At 46.6% G+C, this 25,296-nt stretch overlaps 3 protein-coding genes and 1 long non-coding RNA gene across 4 annotated transcripts; 1 reads left to right on the plus strand and 3 right to left on the minus strand.

Moving 5' to 3' along the window:
- The first annotated feature begins 5,007 nt into the window (after window positions 1-5,007).
- On the plus strand, window positions 5,008-6,427 carry LOC115572868 (uncharacterized). Its single transcript, XR_003982168.1, has 3 exons — window positions 5,008-5,255; window positions 5,332-5,398; window positions 6,268-6,427. It is a non-coding gene; the product is annotated as an uncharacterized LOC115572868 (long non-coding RNA).
- Window positions 6,428-6,512: 85 nt separating this feature from the next.
- On the minus strand, window positions 6,513-7,502 carry LOC115572866 (E3 ubiquitin/ISG15 ligase TRIM25-like; the record flags this gene model as incomplete). The annotated part of the gene is made up of 1 exon (XM_030403317.1): window positions 6,513-7,502. A coding segment is annotated over exon 1 (930 nt), but the record flags the coding sequence as incomplete, so codon positions are not given.
- Window positions 7,503-13,338: 5,836 nt separating this feature from the next.
- LOC115572862 (tripartite motif-containing protein 16-like) lies at window positions 13,339-15,870 on the minus strand. Its single transcript, XM_030403312.1, has one exon. It carries the CDS (start codon window positions 15,680-15,682, stop codon window positions 14,012-14,014), a length of 1,671 nt encoding a protein of 556 aa, XP_030259172.1. The 5' UTR covers window positions 15,683-15,870; the 3' UTR covers window positions 13,339-14,011.
- Window positions 15,871-21,207: 5,337 nt separating this feature from the next.
- LOC115572864 (tripartite motif-containing protein 16-like) lies at window positions 21,208-23,689 on the minus strand. Its single transcript, XM_030403315.1, has one exon. The coding sequence runs from the start codon at window positions 23,539-23,541 to the stop codon at window positions 21,877-21,879; it is 1,665 nt and encodes a 554-aa protein (XP_030259175.1). The 5' UTR covers window positions 23,542-23,689; the 3' UTR covers window positions 21,208-21,876.
- Between the last annotated feature and the right edge of the window lie 1,607 nt (window positions 23,690-25,296).

Below are 25,296 nucleotides of genomic sequence, written 5' to 3' on the forward strand. Positions count from 1 at the left end.
CTTTTTGACCATCTAGAGGGAGAGGCGCGTGAAGAAATAAAATATCGCTCGACCGCTGATAGAAGTGACCCAGCCAAAATTATCGTGGTATTGCGAGAGCTGTATGGTTGTGCCGACTCGTACGTTGCCTTACAGGAGGCGTTTTTCTCGAGGCGACAACAAGATGGGGAGACTCTGCAAGAGTTCTCCCTCGCGTTAATGAGTTTGATGTCTGCGGTGAAACAAAGTGCTCCAAGCGAGATGCTAAATGCAGATGTTTTGCTGCGCGATCAGTTTATCGAAAATGTCATTGATGGTTCCCGTCCCGCCGTCGTCGAGAATTAAAACAATTAGTACGCAGGCAGCCTACCGTCTCTCTGCTGGATGCTAGAGCAGAGGCAATTAGGTGGGAGCGAGAGGGATTGCCAGGGGGTGCGCGCGGCCGAAGCCACTCAGTTCCTTCGTTGATGGGCTTGCAGTGTGGCGTCCAGACTGCTTCTTTAGTGGCTAGTCCACCCCAGGCTTCAGAGCTGCAGGAGGTGAAACAAATGTTGAAGCTCCAACAGGAACAGCTTAAACATCTCACAGAAACTCTTGCTCAGCTGCAGATCAATCAGCAGCGTAACCATTCTTACCGTGGTCCGGTCATCTGCCGGCGATGTCAGCAGCCAGGCCACTTTGCCAGGGAGTGCAGAGGAGAGCGTGCCCCTCCTCAACAGTCAGTGTCTGCTTCCTCGCGGCCAGTCTCCCAGCTGGATCCAGCTCAGCCTTCGGGAAACTAGCGCCCGTCGAACTGCGGAGCCAAAGTTCGAGGGGAGTTGCCGCTGGCTCACCTGTCATGTGGGGGGATCGCAGAGAAGCTAAGCTAATCAGCACTTGTCCACACATGGATGTGGTTATGGGGAGAGTAACAGTTCCTTGTTTAGTGGACACTGGGTCCATGGTGTCCACAGTCCGAGAAAGCTTCTTCCGGCAACACTTTGAGACTTGGGACCAAGAGAAACTTAAGTCTTGCCATTGGCTTCAGCTTCAAGCCGCCAATGGACTGCCCATCCCATACCTTGGCTACTTGGAACTCGAAGTCGAGCTCTGTGGTCGGACTTTGCCAGGGTGTGGGCTACTGGTGGTCAAGGACCCTCCAGCTGATGCATCTCTTCCTGCCCCGGGTGTCTTGGGGATGAACATTTTACGAAGGTGCTACAGCACCTTGTTTGGGCAACATGGCTCTGCCCTGTTTAAGCTACCCACCGTCACTGAAGCACCAAAGTCTGTGGTGCAGGCATTGCAGAGATGCCATCAAGCCTCTCTGACTTCCTCTTTTGATGCCGTTGGTAAGGTTAAGCTGCGAGGCAAGAAAGCTATGCAGCTTGTTCCAGCTACCTGTTCTGCACAGCATTCTGGGACTACTGTGCTCTTTGAGCCCTCGGATCAGGGTCTCCCTGCTGGACTGCTTACGTCTCCAGCACTGGTTCAAGTGGAGGGAGGTACTGTGTATATACCTGTCGTAAACGTTGGAACATCTGATGTGCTGCTTTACCCTCGTACAGAGGTCGGTGCATTGCGTGAGGTTTGTGTGGTGAGCTTACCCTCCAGTGTTAAGGAGGTTCCATCTTATCTGGCCACCATTGCATCCCAGGCTGTGGTTCCTACGCTGCAAGACCAAATAGATGCGGTTGATCTATCTGCTTTGTCAGCTAAAGAACAGAAGGAAGCCAGACTCCTTCTTTGGAAATATGCTTCTGTCTTTTCCACTCACGACAGCGACCTGGGGTGCACCAACCTGATCGCACATGAAATCCCGCTTCTTGACGACACTCCCGTCCGTCAACGCTATCGACGTATTCCGCCATCAGAGTACGAAGTAGTCAAGGAGCACATTAACCAGCTGCTAGGTGCACAGGTCATCAGGGAAAGCTGCAGTCCGTTTGCTTCACCGATCGTGCTGGCTAAAAAGAAGGATGGTAGTCTGCGCTTGTGCGTAGACTATCGGCAGCTTAACCACAGGACCCGAAAAGACGCATTTCCTCTTCCTCGGATCGAGGAGTCACTGGATGCACTCACCGGAGCCCGCTGGTTTTCCACTATGGATTTAGCCAGTGGGTACAATCAGGTCCCGGTGGTGGAGGCCGACCGACCCAAGACGGCGTTTTGCACTCCTTTCGGACTTTTTGAGTGGAATCGCATGCCCTTTGGGTTGTGTAATGCACCCAGCACTTTCCAGCGACTTATGCAGCGTGTTTTTGGAGATCAGCAATGTCAGTCGCTGCTCTTGTACCTGGATGACATTGTGGTTTTTTCATCTACCTTTCAACAACATCTTGAGAGACTGGAAGTGGTACTGCAGCGATTACAACACGAGGGCCTGAAGGCCAAGTTGTCAAAGTGCTCCTTTTTTCAACAGGAGGTGCGTTACTTGGGCCACATTATTTCAGCCGAAGGTGTTTCCACTGATCCGAGCAAGCTTGAGGTGGTAGCCAACTGGCAGCCTCCAACCACCATCTTGGCGCTGCGGTCCTTTCTCGGATTTGCAAGCTACTATCGTCGCTTTGTGGAAGGCTTTGCCAAGTTGGCTGCCCCTCTACATCGCCTTGTAGCTGAACTTGTGGGGTCCAAGTCCAGACGCTCTGAACCAGTTGTGGGAAAATGGACAGGAGAACATCAGCGGAGCTTTGAGGCTCTAAAATCTAAGCTTACCACCGCACCCGTGCTGGCATACGCTGACCTCTCCCTTCCTTTCATCTTGGAGGTCGACGCAAGCCATGGGGGCCTGGGCGCAGTGCTCTCCCAAGAGCAAGAAGGAAAAGTGCGGCCCATTGCCTTCGCCAGTCGTAGCTTAAGGCCGACTGAACGCAACCCTGTCAATTATAGCTCTATGAAGCTGGAGTTTCTGGCGCTAAGATGGGCTATGACTGATAAATTTCGAGAATACCTGCTTGGCCACAAATGTCTTGTCTTCACAGACAATAATCCGCTTAGCCATCTGTCATCAGCTAAGCTTGGAGCCCTGGAGCAGCGTTGGGCAGCCCAACTTGCGTCATTTGACTTTGAGATCCGTTACCGCTCTGGCAAGAGTAACACAAATGCGGATGCTCTGTCGCGCTTGCATCCTCCCAGAACCACGGACCTTGAGATCATCGTCTCCGGCACATCACTTCCTCAGCCCTTGCAACAGGCTCTCCAGGCCAGTGGGCCTACAGCCTGTCAGGCTGCTGTTCAGGCCCTGCCTCAGCATCTGCCTGCAGACATTGGAGAACTTCAGCGAGCTGATCCTGTGACCCAGGAAGTCCTTGTGTTTTGGCAGCAGAAACGATACCTGAATCATGACGATCGTAAGCGGTTATCTCCACCAGCCTTGGTGCTTCTCAAGCAGTGGGAGCGATTGATTGAACGGGCCGGAGTGGTGTACCGGCAAGTCTCTCGCTCTGACGGGGGAGAACTAGTTCTCCAGGTGCTTTTGCCAGCTGCTTTGAGGGACAAAGTCCTTATGGAGGTCCATCAAAATCATGGGCACCAGGGGGTGGGCAGGACTTTGGAATTGCTCAGGCAGCGGTGCTATTGGCCGGGGATGTCAACCGATGTGAAGCGTTGGTGTCAAACTTGTGAGCGGTGCCAAGTGGCTAAAGACTCTGGGCCACCCGTTCGTAGCTTCATGGGACATCTGCTTGCTTCAGAGCCTAATGAAATCCTGGCAATGGATTTTACAATGCTTGAACCAACCCATAACGGGCTGGAGAACGTCCTTGTGCTGACGGATGTGTTCAGCAAATATACACTCGCCATTCCCACTCGTGACCAGCGTGCCTCTACAGTGGCACAAGCGCTCGTCACGGAGTGGTTCTCCAAGTTTGGTGTTCCAGCGCGCATTCATTCTGATCAGGGTCGCAACTTTGAAAGTGCACTCATTCGACAGCTGTGCGGTCTCTATAACATCGAAAAATCCCGCACCACACCATACCATCCGGCAGGTAATGGTCAGTGTGAGCGTTTTAATCGCACTCTTCATGACTTGCTGCGCACTTTGCCTCCCTCTAGGAAGCGTGACTGGCACTCCTGTCTACCTCAGATACTGTACGCCTATAACACCACACCGCATCAGTCCACTGGGGAATCGCCATTTTTCCTCATGTTTGGTCGTGAGGCAAGGCTCCCTGTTGACTTCTTGCTGGGAAGAGTGCAGGATCCTGTTGATGGGACAGTGAATGACTGGGTCCGGGAGCATCAGACTCGGTTACATGTGGCTTTTGACGGCGTCCGAGGCCGACTGAAGGAGGCAGCCCAACGCCGGAAGGAAAACCATGACCAGTCTGTCCGGTCAGAACCACTGGTGGTGGGCCAGTCAGTGATTTTAAAGGAGTTTGTTTGGAAGGGTCGGCATAAGATCCAGGATAAGTGGAATCCTGTGGTGCATCGAGTGATCAAAGCTCCCCCTGGCAATGGGGCAGTGTATACAGTTGCACCAGAGGACGACCCTGCCAAAGTCAAACGGGTACATCGAACACTGCTTAAAGCCATAGTTGGGATGGCTGCTTCAGGCGACAACCCTGCTCCTCTTCCCATCATACTTGGCCGGCGGGCAGTGTCTGAGAGCTCCTCTGACGATGAGGACTTGATGGCTGTGGTAAGGGACCCCCTTTTCCCACCAGCTGATCACTCTGCTGGAGAAGCCCAACTGGCTCCTGCATCAGCGACACCCGTTGCTTTAACAGTCCCATTGCACCCTGCTCTTTTGGGTTCTTCGGTCTCTCCCTCTTCTGGGAGCAACGACACCGCTGCGCTACGTGCAGTAACCTTACCCTCAGCACTTCCTGTTCACTCGACGGCACGGTCCCCTTCTCTAAGCACCGCCCCCTTGGCAGTCCCTCAATCAGGGAACGATGAAGCTGTCAGGCGACGGACAACCCGATCTACCGCTGGACACCACTCAAACCTCCATCACTTACCCAGGCCTGCCAGTGAGGTTGCTCAGGCGGGGCCCTCAGCCGTTCAGTCAAGTGCTGTGTTTGCTTTCTTTAGACCATGGTCTTAGAGTTGAGTTTCTTAAGTGCATCGTCGGGTCGACGATGAAAATGGGGGGGGTGGATTGTAGTGGTATGAGGCACCACTGCCTTATTAGACTTAGTTTGGCTGCATCACGGTCCCTCTGGCTTATTAGCCAATCACTGCTCTTCCCAAGGGGATAAAAGTAGGCCGTGTCCCCCCTCCTGACCTCTCGCTTCCTGCCTTTTCGGCCCGCCTACTTCCGGGTCGTCGTATGTGCCGCTAGCGCCCGAGCACAGGTAAGCGCACATTGCCGTGCTGTTTTTTGTATATTCATCCGTGTTTCATTTAATTAAAACCGTCGTTCCCTAATAGACTTGGCGTCTTCACCGCGGTCGAGCCAACCGGTCAGGGGCTGTTTATTGCTGCAACCAGAGCATTGGTGAGTGATGACATGCTTCTGCCATTTATTGCTGTAGCCAGGTGCTAAGCCCCTCTTCTGCTCCTCTCCCTCTAACAGTCTGCTGGTTGTGTGCTGCATGGTGTCTGTCTTCCCTGCTACGTTTGGTTTCTTCACCCCTCTCCCTCTTTGGGAGGGATGCCAATGCACTCTGACTTATAGCTGGAACTGAAACGCTAACGCTAAGCTAATGCTAACGTTAGCTGCGAGCACAGCTGATTAATCACGGCTTTTACCGCTGCTACCTTGCTACCGCTGCTTCGCCGCTGTCTGCCGCTGTTCTGCTGCTTCGCCGCTGTTCTGCTACCTTGCTACCGCTGCTTCGCCGCTGTCTGCCGCTGTTCTGCTGCTTCGCCGCTGTTCTGCTGCTTTGCTGCTGCTGCTCCGACGGCCTGGCTCTGGTCCGGTCAGCCGCCGGTGGTCAGCCTGTTTCCTGCTGCTAAGTGCGGTGCTGCTTCGTGTGTGTGTGGCTGTCACTCGTACTGGATGCAACGAGTTTGCTAGAACTCTCAGCCACTCACTAAAACTGTAATTCTGCGTGTGTGTGTGTGTGTGTCTTAAGTGCAATCTGGCAAGGTTTGGTTTAATTGTTTATTTATTTATTCCCTGTTTAATGGTTGAATTTCTGTTGTTAATTTGATCAATTTGAGTTAAAACTGTTAAAACTGGTTAATTGTTGAGTTGATATCTCTGGCCAGAGACTTGTTTCTTTTGTTTGTTGGGTTGATTTATTAATCTAATTTAACACTTTTCAGTTTATTAATTGATCATTTACATGTGTGGGCACGCATTATAAAAGATTTTGTCCTTAAATTTGAGCCCTTTTAATCGTGTTTTCCTCTCCCCTTTAGTGCTGAAGGCTGACGGTGGTGGTGGTGGTCCTCCTGGGTGGTGGTGGTCCCCTGTGTGCTGTGTGATCCCTTTTTAAGATTTTCTTTGTTTGCACGTCACGTTTTGCTGTGTGCGTGGGGTGTTCTCCTTTTTCTTTTGGATGTCACTTCCCCTACCAAACCCCTCGGATATTGATGCTGGATGAGTATGTAGACTCACTGAGTGCTGACAGTGAGGGGTAGTTGTGTAGAAACTGGTTGTGATCCTCTTTGTGTGAGAGCTTCTTCAGCTCAGCGTCTTTCCTCTTCAGCTCAGTGATCTCCTGCTCCAGCTTCTCCTGAAGCTCTTTGACTCGACTCACTTCAGTTTCCTGCTGGGATCTGACCTGCTGCTTCACATCAGAGCGTCTTTCCTCCATGAGACGTATCAGCTGGGTGAAGATCTTCTCACTGTGCTCCACTGCTTTATCAGCAGAGCCATTGATGGCCTCCACCTCCTGTTGAAGGAGCTTCACATCTTCCTCTCTGTCCTGGATTCTCTGCTGGATGTTGTGTCGACTCCCCTCCAGCTCTCTCTGCCTCTCAATCCTCTCTGCTGCAGCTGACACTGTGTCGTGGCCTTTATGTTCGTCCATGGAGCACAAAATACAGATGATCTGCTGATCAGTACGACAGAAAATCTTCATCACCTCATCATGACGAGAGCAGATGTTCTCCTGGAGCTTCTTTAACGGCTCCACCAGCTTGTGTTTTTCAAATAATTCATAATGAGGCTGAAGATGTTTCTTGCAGTAAGACATCATACAGACCAGACAGGACTTGACAGCTCTCAGTTTCCTCCCAGTGCAGACATCACAGGCCACATCTTCAGGTCCAGCATAGCAGAGATCAGCAGGAGCAGCTTGGAGTCCAGTCTTCTTCAGCTCCTCCACTAAATCTGCTAACATGGTGTTTTTCACCAGGACAGGCCTCGGTGTGAAGCTCTGCCTACACTGAGGGCAGCTGTGGGTTTTCTTCTCATCCTCTGTGTCCCAGTAGCTTTGAATACAGTTCATGCAGTAGCTGTGTCCACAGGGAATAGTCACCGGATCCTTCAGTAGATCCAAACAGACAGAACAGCAGAACTTTGCTCGGTCCAGCTGATTGTTTTGCTGCGCCATTTCACCTCCGAGTGTCAACGACTGTCTGAGATTCATTTCCTGATAACTGAAACTGGTCTGAGCTCTGATCTGAACAACATGTGTTTCTGCAGTGAATGGGGCTCGTCAGCTCTCTCTCTTCATGGTTACACCCATTTTCAAAGTGCAGATCTGAAGGGGAGGGAACAAGGAATTATAGTGACAGAGTGGAGCTGCTGTGTTTGAGAGCAGGAAGAAGAGGGAGGGCTGATCCAGCTGGGCTTCATTCCAGGAATGTTTGAGAGACACTCTGTGTTTAACACTCGTTCACAACAGAGATGATTTCTCTTTTAAAAACTCTGATCACTTCAGTTTTTAGTAGGTGAACTCTTCTTAGAATTAGAGGGTTTGATGACGACTCTCCAGTTTTCACAATCAATGAAAACTTTTTTGGGGAGGTCGGAAGGGAGTCATGCTATGTGGGGTTGAGGTGAAGTCTGAACAAATGAGTTTTGAGTCTTTCATGGAAGATGGAGTGATTGAAGTGAAGTGATTCCACTGTTCTGACATTGGTCAGGAGTTTGTTCCACCACTGAGGCGCCAAAACAGAGAAGAGTCGCGGCTTCGCTGAGTGGGCTTTGTTTGCTCTCAGCGATGCTGGTACCAGTCAGCCAGCTGATGTAGTAGAGCGAAAGGCTCTCACTGGGGCGTGAGGTCTGACCATTGTTTGGAGGTAGATGGGTGTAGTTCTGTTGACGGCCTTGAAGGCCAGCAGCATTGACTTGAATTGACTTGAATTGGATGCAGGCCACAACAGTAAGCCAGTGGAGGTCACGGAGGAGGGGAGTCGCATGGGAGAATTTGGGTAGATTTTAAACGAGGCACGCTGCAGTGTTCTGGATACACTGCAACGGTTTAGTCGCAGAGGCTGGGATGAAGAGGAGTTCAGTTTTACTAAGGTTGAGTTTCATTCAATGCGCGGTTGTTTAAGCAAAAATTTCTGCAGACATTCAGAGATGCGCATTACAACCAGTGTTGGGGCTCGTTACTCAAAAAAGTAATATATTACAAATTACAGATTACTCTCAAAAATAGTAATGCCTTACATTACATGATTACTCCCTGAAGAAAGTAATTAGTTACATTACTCGTTACATTACTTGTTACATTCTTTCTACTTGCTCTATAAAATTTCCTGAGATGCACAAGATGGAAGTAGAACATACAAAGAAGGAGTGTTCTTTACGCTCTTTATTACCATTAAGCCAATAGGCCATTTCTTGAACAACCAACAATCAGATGATTCCACTGTGTTCAATGTTTTCAATGAAAACAGAAGCTTATAAAGGTTTTACTGTCTGATGGTGGGCACCCACTCCGCGTTATGTGTATTTTGTTCAGTATGTTTCGAAAAGATGGCGATTCCACTGTGGAAACAGGCAACATTTCCTCCACAATATATGCGGCTACAAGCCAATCTATCTCCGCTTTTGTTGCTAATTTTTGCTCAAAGTCAAGCCTTGCCTGTTTTGTTGGTGTAGGACTTGGCAACATCTTCTCATCAGCATCACTCTCGGTCTGATCTTTAGCAGGCACTAACTTCATGCTAGTGTGGCAATACCAGTTGAACTGCGAGTGGCAGATCTAGAGAATCGATGTAACACCAACAATGCCACCTTAGGACTTGCACCTAAAGAGTATACTCCTTTAACTTTAATTTCTCTGAGGGTTTCCCAAAAATAACCCATACACAGGTTCGTACACAAATGAATACAGGCATGATGTTGAATAATTTAACAAACTTTATTACTCTCAATAAAACAATTTAATTTATCAAGTTATGTCTCTAAAACATTTATATAGTTATTTTCTTTAATCTCTAACATATGTGATGTTTCACCTAAACCAATACAGTGGTTCAGTTAGGAAAAGAAAGGGCAGACCACCACAGCTAGCTCTGGCAGAGGTCACTGCACTCAAACCCAAAAAAACGAAACAAAACCATATATTTATTTACAAATCAACTGCAAACTCAACACGGAAGAAGAGAAACCATACAAGAGGTATACATTTGGCAGGTCCTCCACTATAACTGCTGCAGTAACCCCTCCCACCCCTACTAATGTCTCACGATCTGATTGGGGCTGAGCACACTTGAACTCAACTACACTTTTAAGAGAATGTCTATACGACGACAACAGAGCAACTGTTTCCTGTAGGCTAACTAGCAAGGCAAGGCAAAAAGAAAGAAAAGGGGTTAGAGGCAAGGCAGGGCAAACAGCAGCCTCACACCAGACAAGCTTCAAAAAGAAACAAAGTCAACTGTTAGTGACAACACCTAACCACACTAGCAGACACAATAGCATTTAGCTTATAGCTACATGTGTCCCGCACACTTCGGTGCTTGAAGCTGCTAGCAGCTACGGCGGCAGCAACAGCTAACCAGACAGGGACACACATACACACCATCTCGGCCCAAAACGCCAACCTACAACAGAGGACCGTCAGCACAGCATCGTATTACATCTTCACATCACGAGAATGTGCTACATACCTGCAGAATGCACACGGCACATACACGCCTGGACACTACGGCGTGGCGGAGCTGCGAGCCAGCCACACTCGCTTCGGCAGAGGAAAGAGAAAGACTAAATGACGGGGGGGGGGTGTATATGAACTGCCCCGCATTAGCGGGCGAGGACGCAGCTGCACTACAGGTGACGGTAAGGGGCGTGTCACACACCTGCCGCGATCGCCATACCTGTCGCAAAATGAACAGACTGAGGGACACCAGAGAACTGAAATGCATAGACAATATAAACCATCCGGTTACACTAGCATGTTGCCGCTGCAGGTGCCTCAGGTTAGAGGTTGTGTTGGCAGCGGTGGATAGCTGTTTCTGCCCCGGGCTCAGCTGTTAAAATTGATTAACCTAGCAATGTAACAAAAGCAACGAGCTTGGCGAACTGTAATGTGATTACTACATTCAGAACAGTAATGCCTTACACTACTCGTTACTGAAAAAAAGTAATGAAACAAACACTGGTCACAACATGGGTGTTGGAGGAGGATGAGGGGAAAAGAGAGGGACAGTTGGGTGTCCTCTGCATAGCCGTGGTAAAAGAATCCATGAAATGTGATTGCACAGCCTAGTGATCGAGTGTATAGTGAAAATAGAAGCGGTCCTATTACTGAGCCTTGGGGGACACCAGTTTCCAGAAAACAAGGAGCCCTTCCATGTGACCTTAATCGTGCAATTTGTCAGTTATGATGTGAACCAGGTTAGAGCAGAGTCAGCAATGCCAAGTTCAGCCAGAGTGGAGAGGAAGAAAAGTCGAGGGGAATGAGGACTGACGAGTGGGATGAGGTTCTGGAGGCACCGAGCGAAGACGTCGCTGTGAGGAGGACCATCTCAGTGGAGTGAGCAGTCCTGAAGCCTGACTGATTAGAATCATTGAAGTTGCTTTCTGAAAGATATGAGGACAGTTGGTTGTACACTGCGTGTTCCAGTTTTTTCGAGAGGAATGAAAGGGTCTGTAGTTTCAGAAGTCAGCTGAGTCTAAGGTGAGTTTAAAGAGAAGTATTTAGGAGTGGCTAAAGTAAAGCCACTCCTAAAGACTTCACTGAGGAGCTTCCCAACTACCTCAGTGACTTCTGCTTGGGTGATGAATGGATCAACCTCTGAGTCCCCAGCCTCTGCTTTCTCTATGGAAGGCGTGTCAGTGGGATTGAGGAGATCCTCGAAGTATTCCTTCCACCACCCAACGATATCCCCAGTAGAAGTCAACAGCTCCCCACCTCCACCATAAACAGTGTTGGTGGAGAGCTGCTTCCCCCTCCTGAGGCGCTGGATGGTTTGCCAGAATTTCCTCGAGGCTGACCGGTAGTCCTCCTCCATGCCCTCCCCGAACTTTTCCCAGACCCAAGGTTTTTGCTTCCGCGACCGCCCGTGCTGCCGCACGCTTAGCCTGCCGGTACCCGTCAGCTGCCTCAGGAGTCCCCCGAGCCAACCATGCTTGATAGGACTCCTTCTTCAGCTTGACAGCATCCCTTACTTCGGGTGTCCACCACCAGGTTCGGGGATTGCCACCATGACAGGCACCGGAGATCTTACGGCCACAGCTCCGAACAGCCGCGTCAACAATGGAAGTGGAGAACATGGTCCATTCGGACTCAATGTCCCCAGCCTCCCTCGGGATCTGGTCAAAGCTCTCCCGGAGGTGGGAGTTGAAGACCTCCCTGACAGAGGGTTCCGCCAGACGTTCCCAGCAGACCCTCACAATACGTTTGGGCCTGCCGAGTCTGTCCAGCTTCCTCCCCTGCCAGCGGATTAACTGTAAAGGTTAAACACAGCTTCTTAATAAATCTGCATTTTTATCTGTCTGATTAAGGAAGGTGTTTCTGGTACAAATCAGAATTATATAAATAAGACAGAAAAAAAATCCTATTCAAGGAGTTAAAAATCCTACTCAACCAAACATAAATGTCACCAACTGAAGCACAGAGTGAAAAGCTGTGATGCAGCCACGTGCTGTTGGGTTCAGAGCCGAAGAAGTGACTCATTTATTTGTTTAAATGCATCTCACATTAAATCAAACACAAACTTGGGAAATCCAAATACCGTAAATATAGAAAAGTGCATCAGAGTATAAAAATCAGCAGTATCATATGAACTTGACCTTTACTGAGGTAAAACATTAACTCAGCGAGGACAACAACATGGTCCTTTAGATGCCAATGTGTTCAACTGTCCCCTCTGCCTGGTGTCCTCTGGTTCAATACAGGCCTTGATCTCTTAAACAAACGTGGATGGAGCCATAATTCCTATTTTCATAAAGTCAAAGACAAAGGAGTTACATTTCCCTGCCAGTGATGTATTTATGTCCAGCATGAAGTTTCCATCCTGCAGGCAGACTTTAAGAGGATCTGCAGATTCCACATGCACACTGTGAGAAAAGGCAACAATCAAAAACGAGGTATTTACAGTCAATTACAGGCAAAGTTGTTCATAAATCTTTAGTCTTTGTCAAATCATGGTGATTGTTGTTGTTCAGTCAAACCTAGATCTTCTTTGTCTTTCAAACTCTAACGACAATCATCAACTGTATCAATACCACTGACCATAGCACTACTATTAGTATCGATGAGTCTTTTCACGTTTACGGTCCTGAACCAGTTTCTCCTCCTTGATGGATGCGAACGCTGTTTTCAGCTCAACAGCTGTGACTATGACCTGAACTGTTTCTGCAAGATTGGAGGTAACCAGGAGCCAAGCACACAACTCTCCAACAGCAGACTTCAATACAGGATCATTTGGACTCTGAAATATCCATGATATATGATACATTTATACAGTTTCTCATCATCTTAATAACCTGCAGACAAAGTGAGCGGAGCTGCTTTAACCTCCACTACATCTCTGGTCAGCAGGATGACGGCGCCCTCTTGTGTCCTGCATCAGTTTTCACAGTTCACTTGTTAACCTACTGTGATGTTCACTGCAGGAAGACATGTGGAAACTTCACTGAGCCTTTGGCAGCTTCAAACAACATCAGTAAAGACACATTTAAATATATGGAACATTACACTGTGTCACTTTGTTCACAGGAGTCAGCCTGGAACACTGATGCTGCATTCAGGTCACACGGGAAAGATGGGAGAGAAGAGTTTCAATTTACAGATATTATTCACATCAGCTCTCAGCTTGTAAATAGTAATTAGGAATGTGACATTTGAGGGTTTTTAAGTTCTCTGACTTCTAGAATTATGATTCAACAAGGTGGAAATACTTGTAACCAAATGTGAAGAATAATTCATTCACTTGATGATTTTCTGATGGCTTCAGCTCTGAACATGAACTGTGAACTTTGTGGTGTTTCAGGAGGAAAACTGCCTCAGTTATACTCTCATATTAGTGTCACATGTTCTCCATCAGCTCTGTGTGAGACCCTGGAATGAAGACGACAAGAAAACACTTTGTTCATGTTGGTTTATTCATGATGTAAAGCTTCAGTTTGTTCACACGTCCCATCAGTAAAGTCTGTTCAATGACTCTTGTTCAATGATTTCACTTCATCCACACAATCAGTTTGTTTGAATCTCAGCTACGTACAACAACATAATAAATGATCTTCCTCACATATTATTGAATTTGTGTGACGATCGGAACAACGACAGCTTTTGTTCTGCCAAACAAATAAATGTAAATGTGATTCTAGATGAATTTAAAACTGTACAGAGTGATGAGAACTAAATCTGTAGGATAAATGAAGCTCTGCTGCTTTCTATCTTTAGACTCATGCAGTGGAAGAGAAACAACAACATGCAAACACATCAGTACAAATATTCAACACACATTTAGAGCACAGAGAAGTTTATATCTTCATGCAGACAAATGTCAGTTCAGATGAACAAAAGTCATCATGAGCAGTGAGAGCCTCCATGGTTAAACAGACACAGGAAGGAGCGCCACCTAAACACACTCAGACATTTACACAACAACAGATGACAATATGTCAAAGTACCGCCCACAATGTTTGATTGACAGGTGAAGACACGACACAACAATCAGCCACAAACATGAAGACAGAATAAGTTTAAGAGTTAAAACTCAGGATTTAACTTACTGTTCCTTAAATGACTTCTGTCTATTTGACTTTACTGAACTCAGCAGTGGACATAACATAAACATAAATTCCAGCATAGAGAGGCTGAGTGAATGTGGTCTGGAATCTGTGGAGGAGAGTCATGGTTTCAGAGACGCTGTAGAAGGACAGAATACCTGCACTGTGATCCAGGTACACTCCAATTCTGGAGGACCGAGGACCCGAGACGGGAGTGTGGACTTTGTTGTGCCAAAAGTTATAACTGTCATTGTCACAAGATAATGACCAAGATTTGTCATTAAATCCAAACTGACTCACACTCCCTGCTCTGCTGATATTCTTGTATGCGACTGCTACATAAACTCGTCCTCCTCTCCACTCCACCTCCCAGTAACAACGTCCAGTCAGACTCTCTCTACTCAGGACCTGACACTTGTTAGTGAATCTGTCTGGGTGACTAGAATAAGACTGTGGTTGAATGATGTATGTTACTTTTCTGTTCCCCTCAGATAATAACAGCTGTGTGTATGCTGTGTTTGGATCCAGTGTGATTTCACGTGAATATCTTAAGAATCCAGCTCTGGTCTCGGGCTCTGGTTGTGGGTTTGACAGTAAAACATCCACTTGAGTCACTGTCAGTGAGATGTTGGTCCATGTCTCTCTCAGGACGTCCTGTAGTTTGTCTCTGAGCTCTGACACAGCTGCTGTCACATCCTGAAAGTAGTTGAGAGGACGGATATTGATGCTGGATGAGTGTGTAGACTCACTGAGTGCTGACAGTGAGGGGTAGTTGTGTAGAAACTGGTTGTGATCCTCTGTGTGTGAGAGCTTCTTCAGCTCAGCGTCTTTCCTCTTCAGCTCAGTGATCTCCTGCTCCAGCTTCTCCTGAAGCTCTTTGACTCGACTCACTTCAGTTTCCTGCTGGGATCTGACCTGCTGCTTCACATCAGAGCGTCTTTCCTCCATGAGACGGATCAGCTGGGTGAAGATCTTCTCACTGTGCTGCACTGCTTTATCAGCAGAGCCATTGATGGCCTCCACCTCCTGTTGAAGCAGCTTCACATCTTCCTCTCTGTCCTGGATTCTCTGCTGGATGTTGTGTCGACTCCCCTCCAGCTCTCTCTGCCTCTCAGTCCTCTCTGCTGCAGCTGACACTGTGTCGTGGCCTTTATGTTCATCCACAGAGCAGAGATAACAGATACACTGCTGATCAGTACGACAGAACATTTTCTTCGCCTCATCATGACGAGAGCAGATGTTCTCCTGGAGCTTCTCTGACGGCTCCACCAGCTTGTGTTTCTTTAAAGGAGCTGCTTCATAATGACGCTGAAGATGTTTCTCACAGTAAGACATCATACAGACCAGACAGGACTTGACAGCTCTCAGTTTCCTCCCAGTGCAGACATCACAGGCCACATCTTCATGTCCAGCATAGCAGAGATCAGCAGGAGCAGCTTGGAGTCCAGTCTTCTTCAGCTCCTCCACTAAATCTGCTAACATGGTGTTTTTCACCAGGACAGGCCTCGGTGTGAAGCTCTGCCTACACTGAGGGCAGCTGTGGGGTTTCTTCTCATCCTCTGTGTCCCAGTAGCTTTGAATACAGTTCATGCAGTAGCTGTGTCCACAGGGAATAGTCACCGGATCCTTCAGTAGATCCAAACAGATGGAACAGCAGAACTTTGCTCGGTCCAGCTGATTGTTTTGCTGCGCCATTTCACCTCTGAGTCACAATGACTGTCTGTTTCTGCAGTGAACGTGGCTCATCAGCTCTCTCTCTTCATGGTTACACCCACTTTCAAACAGCTGATCTGAAGGGGAGGGTGCTGTGCTTCATTCCAGGATGAGGAGGTTTGAGAGAGATGCTGTGTGTTTACTCTCTGGTCAGCAGGATGACGACGCCCTCTTGTGTCCTGCATCAGTTTTCACAGTTTACTTGTTAACCTGCTATGATGTTCACTGCAGGAAGACATGTGGAAAGACACATTTCTAGTCCATTAAAAGCAACAAGTGACAGAAAACTCTGTAATTCCTCTGCAGGAACTGGCTGACAAAAGCTGTTCTGCTCTGAACTTTGTGGTGTTTCAGGAGGAAAACTGTCGTGCTTTTATTCCTTTTTCCTTTTAAAATTATTTGTTGACCAGCTCCACTCCACTCTGTACACATAAATTCTTGTTTCCTCTCTCCTCACTGATTTCAATGGCTGTGTCCCAATTCAGGGGCAGCATCCTTCAGAGTGCGCATTTGAAGTGCAATTACGTCACTACGCCGTGCGAAGCCTGTCCTAATTCAAAGTGTCCTCCAAATGCTCCCCACAAATGCTGCCTTCTTTTGCCTGTTCCTGGAGGACACACCGCTACTATCCTTCACGGCTATAAATTGCCCAAGATTCATCGCGCATCCAAAGAGAAGAAAGAAAGAAATAATGGCGACCTCAAGTGGCGCAGATCTCGCCTTTAAAAGTACTAGTGCAGTGCCCGTAGGAAGTATGTATTCCTATAGAAAAGTGGGAGGTTAAGTAGCTTTTTCATGGATGGTCAAATGAGGCTGTATTTGTCAGGGGATGTCAGGGATATTTAGGTTTGTTGTGAAATCTGATATTCCACGGTATAATTGGCTGTTTTTGACTATTTTTGATTTTGCCATTATATTTCACTTTAAAAACTATTTACTTGATGTCAGTATTTTTAGCACAACCTCACATGTGTGACTGTACAGTTATTTTTTATTTTGACATACTGTATTAACACAATGGACCTAAAATCACAAAAAAAAACATAGAATCCAAGTAGAAAAAGTTCGATTTTTTACGGTGAAAACCACAAATATGTTTGACGAACCATCTTTTATAACTTATAATGCAAATATAAACTGTTGTTTGCTAAATTTGTGCATACGATTTTAAAATGTACAAAGTTATATGTAAATATTTACGTTTAAATGCAGGCAATGCTCAGGTCTGCCTGAGCTCCTTCCAGCTGAATGAAGAGCTGCACTGCCTGCTCCACATTCAGCTTCTCCTCATTATTCTGAATCATTAAACAAAAAACTGATTCTACTACACACTAAACACACTACACCAAACACTACATAACACACTAACTATACACTCCAAACACGCTAAATGTCACAAATCTCTCAACACTCAAAACTCGCTCTCTCTGTCGCTGTCTCTACACCGACCGTCGTTGCCTGTCACTCTTACGCCTCCGTCCCTCCCACAACTTCCCCTGTTCCTCAGCAACCAAATCACGTGGTTAGCCGTATAATTGTATGATTGGTTGGTGTGGTGCCTTTTTCCACCAATAGGAAGGGGAGTAGCACAGGTTTTGTTTTTTCTTTAAAACACTTTCTGCTTACGGAGACTTTCGTGAGAGAAGCCCGTTTTTACCGTTTCTTCCTGCACCAAACACGCAGCAAACGTGACGGCAATGTTAGCGAAAAAGCGTGACGGACATTATTTATCATAAGTCCGGTTTTACTTGGCCTGTCAACACGATTTAAAAACTGGTATATAGTTTGAAGGCCGCACCAACACATACGTCGGAACCGAGACTGCGTCTTGCTGCAACGTCATCTTAAATTGGTCACGTGATTTGGACGCAACAGTGCGTGCGTTGACTCAGGAGGTGGGGCGTGGGGGTGAGCTCTGCAGTGATTGGCTCTGGTGCGCACGTGACTGTGGTGGCTACGGTTGACAATGCCCGCGGAATTGGTCAATCATTTATTAAATCATTTATTAACGGTATCATTGCAGTCCAAACAAATCTGACGTTGCACACCCTTTAACCACGCAGCAGCCATGTTGAAGGTCTCAGGTCAGTCTGATCCTGATCCGCAGAGATATTTGAGGCACACACACACACACACACACACACACACACACACACACACAGACAGAGATTCCTTGCTTTTATAGAGAGATTGGGTTTATACTTGGTTTTTACTCATTTGTACATCCAACACCAGTTATGTTAACCTTCAAGGGACCTTAAAACCTCAAAATGTCAGTTAAAATACGTCGGTAACGCTCAGCTTGATGCCTTTGGAAGTAAAGCCTTAAAAGCCTTCATGTTACAGTTTGTATATACTTAGGACCCAAATGCACGACCCAGACAACAGATTCACTTTAAACGAGTTCTTTAATGATCGGACGTGTAAACAAGTGCAGGGGAAGGGGGTGGTGCGTTGTCCTGGGATCCAAACGTGGCTCGTGAAGTCACCAGTGAAAACGAGGGTGAAGGTGTCGTGACGTGATGTCCGCTGCAGGGCGATGGCGATGCTGCGGCACGGTGCAGAGAGGTCCATCTCTCCGGCGTACTCACACAGAGTAGAAACACAGGAGAGCAGGTAACAAGCAGGCAGGGAGAAAGTAAAACACAAGACTGCACAGCAAGCACAGCAATCTGAGGCAAGGTGGAAAAACACAGGAGAATTAGCTACACTAGCTAAAGCACAGGGCACGAAGACAAAATACAGAGGAGCCAGGATTCAAACAACCACGTTGACTGATGAAACGATCTGCCGATGAGCAGGAGAGAATCCAGTGGCTTTATAGGAGGTTGATTACTGCAGTGGATTCACCTGGTGCTGCCTGTGGAAGGGAAGCCACGCCCACATGCACACACACACACACACACACACACACACACACACACACACACACACAGAACAGACAGGGGAAGAGAAACTGGAGGAATAATACAGACAGGGAAACACAAAACACACACGAGGGAGAAGGCAGGGCTGCCATGATGGACTCATGACACTTCACTTTCATTCAGAGGTTGACTTATATCTTATGTCTTGTTGTGACTGTGGAGATGTTATAGACTATTTTTTACTTCTTGTACATTAATGGACCAAGATGAACAGATTTAGATCAGGCTGCGATCCCTGTAAAATCTAGTTAAACGTTTGAACAAAGAGCTAAGTTCATGATTATCCTTATGATCATTATATTTGTTTGCTGTATTAGAACTCTTTTGTCCGGTAACGTAACACAAAACGTCTTTTACATTTCATTGTGTTTTAGGGAGCAAACAGAGAAGCTTCATCACTGTCTGAGGTCAGAACAACATTTGTTCACAGGGCGAAACATTCTGCAGCGGCTAGATGGAAGTAAGGCAATAATAAATAATAAATAACACATGATAAATAATAAATAATACATAATAAATAATAAATAGCCCGTTTGTCAGTCCTGATGTCACTTTTTGTCAATCTTTGCATCCCTGTGTTAATGTGATCTTGTGTTTACCTTTTCTCTTGCTTCTCTCTGTGTTCAGAACAGTTCTGGAAACAATGGACCTGCAGGGGAAGGTCGAGTCCAGCAGGCCAGAAACAAGTGGGACCATTTAAAGAACAAGTACAAAGTAGCTGCAGGATTGAATGATGATGTGGAAACTAATTATATTTGTTTTACCCATGCAAGTTAATAAATACTTTGCTGAAAATTGCTAATATCCAGGGACAGGAGAGGGTCAGCGGGAGGCCCAGCGCTGCTACTGGACCTGGTTTGTCCTCATGGATGAGGTGTTAGGACAGAGGACTTCCACTGCCCCCCTGTCCTAACTGACTCCATCCCTGAGGACACAACCAGGGAGAACAGTCGATACGGTCCTTTCTTTAAATCCACTTAATGAAAAGCTGATCACTGCCTTGAATGTCATGATCAGCTGAGAACAGCATAGGAGGAGGACTTAGGTCTCTTTATCAGAGGACACTTGGGCTTCTGAACGCAAACGGGTTAATTCAGCCTCCTTCAGTGACGTCACTGGTTAACTCAGTTCAAAGTGCTTCACAGGGCTCATATTTCAAAAGCAACATGATCTTCCATGTGTCCTGATATCAGCCCAAACTGTGTCAATTGCAAATCTGCAGAAGCTTCTCTCACACACATGTTCTGGTCCTGCTCGTGCCTTAACAAATACTAGAGGGAAATCCTTCACACACCTTCTCAGGTGTTGGACATCAGAGTAGAACCAAACCCTCTGATGGCTCTGTTTGGCTTTATGGAAGGAGAGGAGGAGCTAACGACAGAACAACAACACGCCTCATCCTTTGCCTCCCTTCTAGCTGGACGAGTGACTCTGTTAAGATGGAGGGAGGCCTCCCCTCACACTCACACACAGTGGCTGGAAAATATATCATGTCCTGCTTGAAACTGGAGAAAATTAGAAACTCACTTCAGCAATCAAACAGGAAATTCAAGAAAGTGTGGTCTCCCTTCCTAAATGCATCCAGACCCTGTAAAGGTTTGACCATTGGGTGCAGTGAGCTTCTATGTCGAGAACTCTGGCAGCGACTGGGGACAGATTATTTTATAGGTTGCTGTTTTTTCTGATTTTTGTATTTTACATCTTTCTTTGTGTGTTTTCTGTCACCCTTTTGTTTGTCATTCATATCTGTCTAAGTCTTCCTTATCTGGGTATATTAGTGCCAGCTGCTGTTGATAAACATCAATGTTAAGTCCATAATTCTGTAATGATCATTCAGCACTGCACTGTTGAAAATGTCTCCGGTAAAAAGATTTTGATTTAAGAAATCTGATGTCTGATAACTTACAGCAGTTTCACACCGTGAACCATTTTCATTTTAAACCTGATTTATCAGTCTAAAACATGTTGGGAACTAAAAGCTGCAGACAAAGTGAGCGGAGCTGCTTTAACCTCCACTACATCTCTGTTCAGCAGGATGACGGCGCCCTCTTGTGTCCTGCATCAGTTTTCACAGTTCACTTGTTAACCTGCTGTGATGTTCACTGCAGGAAGACATGTGGAAACTTCACTGAGCCTTTGGCAGCTTCAAACAACATCAGTAAAGACACATTTAAATATATGGAACATCACACTGTGTCACTTTGTTCACAGGAGTCACAGCCTGGAACACTGATGCTGCATTCAGGTATCACGGGAAAGATGGGAGAGAAGAGTTTCAATTTACAGATATTATTCACATCAGCTCTCAGCTTGTAAATAGTATTTAGGAATGTGACATTTGAGGGTTTTTAAGTCCTCTGACTTCTAGAATTAAGATTCAACAACGTGGAAATACTTGTAACCAAATGTGAAGAATAATTTATTCACTTGATGATTTTCTGACGGCTTCAGCTCTGAACATGAACTGTGAACTTTGTGGTGTTTCAGGAGGAAAACTGCCTCAGTTATACTCTCATATTAGTGTCACATGTTCTCCATCAGCTCTGTGTGAGACCCTGGAATGAAGACGACAAGAAAAGACTTTGTTCATGTTGGTTTATTCATGATGTAAAGCTTCAGTTTGTCACACGTCCATCAGTAAAGTCTGTTCAATGACTCTTGTTCAATGATTTCACTTCATCCACACAATCAGTTTGTTTGAATCTCAGCTACGTACAATAACATAATAAATGATCTTCCTCACATATTATTGAATTTGTGTGACGATCGGAACAACGACAGCTTTTGTTCTGACAAACAAATACATGTAAATGTAATTCTAGATGAATTTAAAACTGTACAGAGTGATGAGAACTAAATCTGTAGGATAAATGAAGCTCTGCTGCTTTCTCTCTTTAGACTCATGCAGTGGAAGAGAAACAACAACATGCAAACACATCAGTACAAATATTCAACACACATTTAGAGCACAGAGAAGTTTATATCTTCATGCAGACAAATGTCAGTTCAGCTGAACAAAAGTCATCATGAGCAGTGAGAGCCTCCATGGTTAAACAGACACAGCAAGGAGCGCCACCTAAACACACTCAGACATTTACACAACAACAGATGACAAGATGTCAAAGTACCGCCCACAATGTTTGATTGACAGGTGAAGACACGACACAACAATCAGCCACAAACATGAAGACAGAATAAGTTTAAGAGTTAAAACAGAATTGAACTCACTGACCCTTAAATGACTTCTGTCTATTTGACTTTACTGAACTCAGCAGTGGATCCATAATAAACTCTGACTCCAGCATAGAGAGGCTGAGTGAATGTGGTCTGGACTCTGTGGAGGAGAGTCATGGTTTCAGAGACGCTGTAGAAGGACAGAATACCTGCACTGTGATCCAGGTACACTCCAACTCTGGAGGACAGAGGAGCTGAGACGGGAGTTTTGACACTGTTGTGATAAAACTTGTAATTGACACAATTTAATGACCAAGATTTGTAATTTCGTCCAAACTGACTCATACTCCCTCCTCTGCTGATATTCTTGTATGCAACTGCTACTTCAACTCCTCTTCCTCTCCACTTCACCTCCCAGTAACAACGTCCAGTCAGACTCTCTCTACTCAGGACCTGACCCCAAACAGTGAATCTGTCGGGGTGACTAGAATAAGACTGTTGTTCACTCATTCTTGTTACTTTTCTGTTCCCCTCAGATAATAACAGCTGTGTGTTTGCTGTGTTTGGATCCAGTGTGATTTCACGTGGGTATCTTAAGAATCCAGCTCTGGTCTTGGGCTCTGGTTGTGGGTTTGACAGTAAAACATCCACTCCAGTCACTGTCAGTGAGATGTTGGTCCATGTCTCTCTCAGGACGTCCTGTAGTTTGTCTCTGAGCTCTGACACAGCTGCTGTCACATCCTCCAAGTACTTGAGAGGACGGATCTTGATGCTGGATGAGTGTGTAGACTCACTGAGTGCTGACAGTGAGGGGTAGTTGTGTAGAAACTGGTTGTGATCCTCTGTGTGTGAGAGCTTCTTCAGCTCAGCGTCTTTCTTCTTCAGCTCAGTGATCTCCTGCTCCAGCTTCTCCTGAAGCTCTTTGACTCGACTCACTTCAGTTTCCTGCTGGGATCTGACCTGCTGCTTCACATCAGAGCGTCTTTTCTCCATGAGACGGATCAGCTGGGTGAAGATCTTCTCACTGTGCTCCACTGCTTTATCAGCAGCGCCATTGATGGCCTCCACCTCCTGTTGAAGCAGCTTCACATCTTCCTCTCTGTCCTGGATTCTCTGCTGGATGTTGTGTCGACTCCCCTCCAGCTCTCTCTGCCTCTCAGTCCTCTCTGCTGCAGCTGACACTGTGTCGTGGCCTTTATGTTCGTCCATGGAGCACAAAATACAGATACACTGCTGATCAGTACGGCAGAAAATCTTCATCACCTCATTGTGACGAGAGCAGATGTTCTCCTGGAGCTTCTCTGACGGCTCCACCAGCTTGTGTTTCTTAAATGTAGAGGACTCAAAGTGAGGTTGGAGGTGTTTCTCACAGTAAGAGGCCAAACAGACCAGACAGGAGTTTTGGGCTTTCCGTTTCCTCCCAGTGCAGACATCACAGGCCACATCTTCAGGTCCAGCATAGCAGAGATCAGCAGGAGCAGCTTGGAGTCCAGTCTTCTTCAGCTCCTCCACTAAATCTGCTAACATGGTGTTTTTCACCAGGACAGGCCTCGGTGTGAAGCTCTGCCTACACTGAGGGCAGCTGTGGGTTTTCTTCTCATCCTCTGTGTCCCAGTAGCTTTGAATACAGTTCATGCAGTAGCTGTGTCCACAGGGAATAGTCACCGGATCCTTCAGTAGATCCAAACAGACGGAACAGCAGAACTTTGCTCGGTCCAGCTGATTGTTTTGCTGCGCCATTTCACCTCCGAGTGTCAACGACTGTCTGAGATTCACTTCCTGATAACTGAAACTGGTCTGAGCTCTGATCTGAACAACACGTGTTTCTGCAGTGAACGGGGCTCGTCAGCTCTCTCTCTTCATGGTTACACCCATTTTCAAAGTGCAGATCTGAAGGGGAGGGAACAAGGAAATATAGTGACAGAGTGGAGCTGCTGTGTTTGAGAGCAGGAAGAAGAGGGAGGGCTGATCCAGCTGGGCTTCATTCCAGGACGAGCAGCAGCTCTGTGACTCTGGACTTTGTTTGGTCGTTTACAACGAAGCCTCAGTTAAAACCTGCTCCACATTTGAGAACATCAAAGTCTTTAGTTGTAAAATATTTCTGGGCTCCTCAGGCTTTGCTGACGGCTCCATAGTTCTCTAACTCTTCCTCAGATTCTGTCTAGTTTTATTTTCCTGCTCATAAAAACAGTCGACCTTCAACAGGGAGTTATCAAACCAGCCTGTCATCAAACATTCAAGTCGCTGGAATATAATGTTCTCATGTTTAATGATTAACATTTGACCTGTATTCATTCTGTCATTTAAACATGAACAAGTTCAGGAGTTTCTCTCCTGCTAACATCTAGTGTCCTTTTTGCTCAGAGTAAATGTTTACAGAACAAATTCAACTTCAACAAAGACAGAAATTAGTGTTGGAATAAAAATGTGTTGTATGTTGATATTCACAAAGAAGGACACAAAATACTCTAAATAAAAAATGTAGCTGAGGCCTGAGCGCTGCGGTACTCCTGGATCAGACGCTCCAGCTGGCTGTCGATGTATTTCTCTCTGCTGCTCACCTTCTCAAGAGTCTTACTGATGTCCTCCTGCAGTTTGTCCAGGTAACTCTGCAGAGACAGGAGAGGACACACAGCTGGATATCATTAAAGGATGTTGTCAGTGTCTTTCCAGACGTGTCGAGTAACTAAAGCTGTCAGAAAAGCGGAGTTTTGTAAAATATTTGTCTCTGTGATGTCGAGGAGAACTGAAAAAGGAAACACTCAGCTAACGTGGGATCATTTTTCTCCTCTTCAACTTTTTCAGCAGCTAAATAAATTCACTAACAAGGACCACACCATCAACGAGATGCGTTTAAGGATTTATTAGTGACAAAGGAAAACGAAGTGTCGAAGATCTTGGTTCTTTTGAGTTCTTCGAGTGCGTTGTGGGGATTCTTGTAGAGAATCCGCCGCCGCTCCTGGGCAGCGACGGACCCCCTCATGGACCTACGAAGGAGAGGAGAGAAAGAAGAAACAGACAGAGAGAAATGGGGTGGGGGGGGAGGGGTGCAGAATACGAGAGCGAAGCAGATGAGAGGGTCAAGTGGTTATTTATAGAAATGCAGAAGTTGGCGCTGTTGAGGTGTGGTCCTGCTCCTGAAACTTCGCCAATTAAGCTCCAATTCACTAGCAAGGACCACACCATCAACGAGATGCGTTTAAGGATTTATTAGTGACAAAGGAAAACGAAGTGTCGAAGATCTTGGTTCTTTTGAGTTCTTCGAGTGCGTTGTGGGGATTCTTGTAGAGAATCCGCCGCCGCTCCCGGGCAGCGACGGACCCCCAAAAACCTCCAATTACTTGAGAAGAGATTGAGCGGATCTGAGATCTTTGAGATCTGAACAGATGTAACGGTGGTACGTTTGGGAGGACCAGCGGCCTATGAGATGTATGAAGTGTTCTGGGAAGCCATTACGGGAGGCTGAAGTGGCAGCTCCGATTCTGAAGGAGTGCC

This window comes from Sparus aurata, chromosome 21 (genome assembly GCF_900880675.1).
Source record: "Sparus aurata chromosome 21, fSpaAur1.1, whole genome shotgun sequence".
NCBI classification, from domain to species: Eukaryota; Metazoa; Chordata; class Actinopteri; order Spariformes; family Sparidae; genus Sparus; species Sparus aurata.